General features: G+C 40.7%; 2 protein-coding genes across 2 annotated transcripts; both read left to right on the forward strand.

The window, feature by feature from the left end:
* Positions 1–736: 736 nt before the first annotated feature.
* On the forward strand, positions 737–1202 carry AK88_02671 (uncharacterized protein; the record flags this gene model as incomplete). The annotated part of the gene is made up of 2 exons (XM_012480296.1): positions 737–901; positions 1116–1202. The coding sequence occupies 2 exons, from the start codon at positions 737–739 to the stop codon at positions 1200–1202; spliced, it is 252 nt and encodes an 83-aa protein (XP_012335719.1).
* A 1165-nt stretch (positions 1203–2367) lies between these two features.
* AK88_02672 (uncharacterized protein) lies at positions 2368–3923 on the forward strand (the record flags this gene model as incomplete). Its single annotated transcript, XM_012480297.1, has 2 exons — positions 2368–2611; positions 2740–3923. 2 exons carry the CDS (start codon positions 2368–2370, stop codon positions 3921–3923), a joined length of 1428 nt encoding a protein of 475 aa, XP_012335720.1.
* Between the last annotated feature and the right edge of the window lie 353 nt (positions 3924–4276).

Genomic DNA, 4276 nt, shown 5'->3' on the forward strand with positions numbered 1-4276 from the left:
AAAAAAAAAAAAAAATATATTACATTTAGCATGTACTTACGTACATATAATTATTATATTGAACGCTCGTGTGCATATTGTACTCATAACAATATGATTATAAAAAAAATTCATTTTACAAACATGCACAACAGGAAAGAAAAAAAAAAAAATATATATATATATATGTATATATTTAAAACACGGAACTGTGAAGTTTTGACAAAGTTTTGACGATATTGAGTACTTTTCATTTTTCCCGTTTTTTTCAATTTTCTTTTTGTGTTGTTCTCTCGAGTAAATGGGTGGATGATTTTTTTTTTTTTTTTTTTTCACCCCTTTTCTTTGCAACGATTAACTTAATGTGCATACGTTTTCGCGTGCTCACTCGCGTAAGTAATGTGCCATTCTCCCATTAGTTGCCTGGAGGCCGCTGGAACATGTAGAAGGAGCAGCTGCTAGCAAGAGGGAGAAAGAGACCAACAGGCCAAAACGGCGGACCAAACGGCGGAGCAACTGACAGACCAACCGACTGACCAACCAGCAGACCAACTCGCAGCTGGACCCATAGAAATTCGCCTCAAAGAGCACAAACCATTACTCCCCCATACGAAGCAGAATGATATGTTACAAAGTACAGATTTTATTTTGATACATCAGTCAGCAAGCCTGTACAAATATAACTCTGCCCCCCCTTCCAACTGAAAACCTAGTACTTTCAGTTCCCCCTTAAAACGTAAACAAAGAAGAGAAGAACATGTCTCCATTTAAAAAGGCCATCACGTACTACTTCGCCATAGTATCGCTCTTCTCTGCAGTTTTTTTGGCACTCATTGGTCTTCTGCTATTGTATGACTCCGACTCGTTGGAGTTGCATGGGAATAAGGCTGAGAAGGTGAAGCCGTCGTTCATTTGCGCAGGGGTAAGCCGCGTTGCAGAGTTGCAGCGTTGTAGCAGTGTAGCTGTGTAGCTGTGCAGCGGTGGACCGTCCTTGAGTTACTCCCGAAGGGGGTAGTAGACCGAACTGCACAGTTTCATCTCGAACGGGCGATCATTGACAGCTGCACTAACTGGCGAGTCACACATTTAGCACACCACCATTATTCCTGCCCCTTCTCCCCCACACCCTCTCACAGATCTATTTTGGCATACTAATCGTGAGTAGCATTGCATTATTTAGAGGCAGTAGAAAATCGAAGAAGTATCAAAATACCAGCTCATAACGCGCAGGAAGAGAGAAGAGAGTCAGCACCCGTTCCTCCCGCCTCCGTTTAGTCAACAGGGCCCATAACATAACTGTTGTACGTAACATAACCGTTGTACAAAACATAACTGTTGTATGTTCTGTTCCCTCCCAAGCAACCAAGCAAACCACACACACGGAGAGACCTCCTGGAAGCATTTTCAACGTATCGATTCATATACAACCCCCGTGTTAACCTTTCTTTGTTTAACCCGTTTTGATCCATCCAACCCCCCCTGGACAGTTGCTTCGTACCCTATTCGTTCAATCCATCCTCGTTCTTCTGTTCTGTTCGCTCCGTGTTTGTGCAAGCACGCTTCTGGAGTGAAGTGAAAAGAGCTATTTTCCACTCCGAAAAAAAAAAAAAAATGGGCCCTTCACTTCAGTATGAATCCCCATTCACCTTTGTTTTTGTCCGAATCGTTTGATTGAGCAAGAGGAAAAGGAAAAAATAGAAAAAAAAAAAAAATAAGAGAAAGAAACAAAAGAGAAAAAAAAAAGGAAATAACAACATTTATACACATATGTGTTTACCCATTTAATTTTTTTTACTCTTTAATTTTTTTTTTTTTTTGCAAAAAGGATAAGATTTCATTTCCCCTCGTACGAGATGAAACTTATACACATGTAATACATACAAAAAATACATGCTTCTTTTTTTTTTTTTTTTTTTTTTTTCTACACGTGCCTATTTTGGAGGGCTTTAAAAAAATGTTTCATTTGCTAAGGTTAATTTTGATCCTTCAAGTTACTTTGTTTTTTTAACCCGCTTACTTTATGTATGTTTAAGTGACATAAGCAATTTTTTTTTTTTTTTTCTCCTTTTTTTCCATTTGTTTCTTTTTTTTTTTTTTTCTCTTTCGCGTCGCCCTTTTGTTACGGTTATCGCTACGTTGTTGCTTCGCTGCATCTTTCTCCCTTTTTTTTTTTTTTTTTTTTTTGTAAACCTTTTGAATTATACGTTGATTTATTTCTAATGTGCAACTTTCCTAATTAAGTTATTTCTTTCTCTCTCTCTCTTTCGCTTTCGCCCCCTTTTTTTCTCCTTTTCAGTGTGTACCTTAGCCTAGGGCAAGGATAACACCTGCACACGTAGTTGCGAATGCACACGCACGCCCTCCGAAAAAGAATAAGAAGGAAGAAGCATGTTCCAGTGGAACCATTTAACGCACTGTAGATGTAGACTGACCTATGCGTGCATACGAACATCGACTGGCAGCGTGTCCACAAGATGGCTAGCGAATTTGACTGACCATAAGAACGAGAATCATACTTTTTCTAAAAAAAATTTCAACAATGTGTTCATGCAAAATATCAGGATTACACAAGATGGGCACATCAAGTGTGAGAGGTTCTTTTTTTCCAAGTACAGCCTGCCCTACGTTCTGAGTAAGGCTGAGTCGTGTTCATTTTCCCCTTCGCCATATTGCCTACGTGCTATGTCCCTTCGTCATGTTGCCTCCATGGTGGTGCCCCGTTTTTTATACATGCGACCCCCCCCCCCCTCTCCACCGCAGACATCCCTGTGAGTGACCTGCGCCTGATCGACTCGAGCAACAACCACAACCCTACCCTGCTGGTGAGGAAGAACATGATCCTGCTGCGCACGGGCTTCATCAGCTGCGTGATTCGGTTCAACGAGCTATGGATGTTCGAGCCGAATAACGCCCTAGTGGTGAAGGCCACCAACTTGGTTAAAAAAAATTTTAAAAGGAAAAGTGACTTGGATGGGGAAGAAGGGGGGAAGTCAAATGGGCAGGCGGAGGATGTAGCGAGTTGCTTTGAAGGGAAGGACGCCTGTCCGGGGGTAGCCTCTCAAGCGTGCCGCAGTACCTCCGAGGAGTGCCGAAGAAGTACCTCGGAGGGGTGCCCCTTAGATGGCCCACAGGAATGCCCCCTAGACGGCGCGCAAGAGTGCCCCCCTCCGGATGAGCTGAACCACGTGAATGTTAAAAACCATTTTTACAAACACAAAACGAACATCTACTTTGAGTTCCTGTGTTTGGACATCTGCATGCAGCTTTCTATAAAGGAGTACGAGGAAGACCTGTACCGACTGAATGAAAAAATAAAGGGAATCATTTTGCAACAACGAAAGGAAGAAAACAGTGAAATCAATATCCTAACAAATAACCTCCTAAGAGATATGATGAAAATAAAAAATAGCTTACAGAAATTTTCAAATCTGTTAAACGCTCTTCGTAACAGCATCGAACGAATTCTGAATAATCACACAGACATGGAGAACATGTATTTAACTTTTATGAAGACGAATGTAATGAAGGAAGGAATTGTTTCTGCTAATTGTAGTAGTAAGTCATCTAGCCCTTTAAAGGATTGCACCGACTTGGAAATTGTTTTAGAGACCCATTTGCAGCTTACGGATGAGCTGTACAGAGAATTAGAAAATGTGGAGGAAAAAATTACTCACTATGAAGAATTGATGCGACTGAATTTGGACTATAATCGGAACAAATTCATTTTGTTAAATGTTAAAATATCTTTTGCCACTTTATTTTTTTCCGTTTCTTCTGTTATTACAAGTTTGTTTGGAATGAATTTAAAAAATTTTTGTGAAGACAACGACTATGTGTTTTTCTTGGTGTCTCTTTCCGTGTGTGTGTCGTCTTGCCTGGGGATGCACCTCACGAGGAACATCAACACGATTCTCCGCTTCTTCGACCGCTACCGTGTGAAGTAGCGCCGAGGCGTTGCATTAAAAAAATATGCCGTGTGCACTTTATTAAGTATATACATATGTGTATATGTATATGTATACATATGTTGTTGCCAGACAAGACCTGCTTATGGAAAAAGGGGGGGTCCCTACTTTGCTTGGCGACCTTTCTCTTTCGCTACCCATTTCCCCCCCCCCCCCTTTGATCCGTTTGACGCTTAAAAAGAAAAACAGCTGCTGATGCAGAAGCTAACATTGAGACCAAGTTGCACGTTCAGAGGTTAGGGAAAAATGGTCACGCCCCCCGAATGTGTAGGGAGCTCCGGAAAAAAATATATTAAAAATATATTAAAAATATATTAAAAATATATTAAAAA

This window comes from Plasmodium fragile (assembly GCF_000956335.1).
Source record: "Plasmodium fragile strain nilgiri unplaced genomic scaffold supercont1.27, whole genome shotgun sequence".
Taxonomy (NCBI): domain Eukaryota; phylum Apicomplexa; class Aconoidasida; order Haemosporida; family Plasmodiidae; genus Plasmodium; species Plasmodium fragile.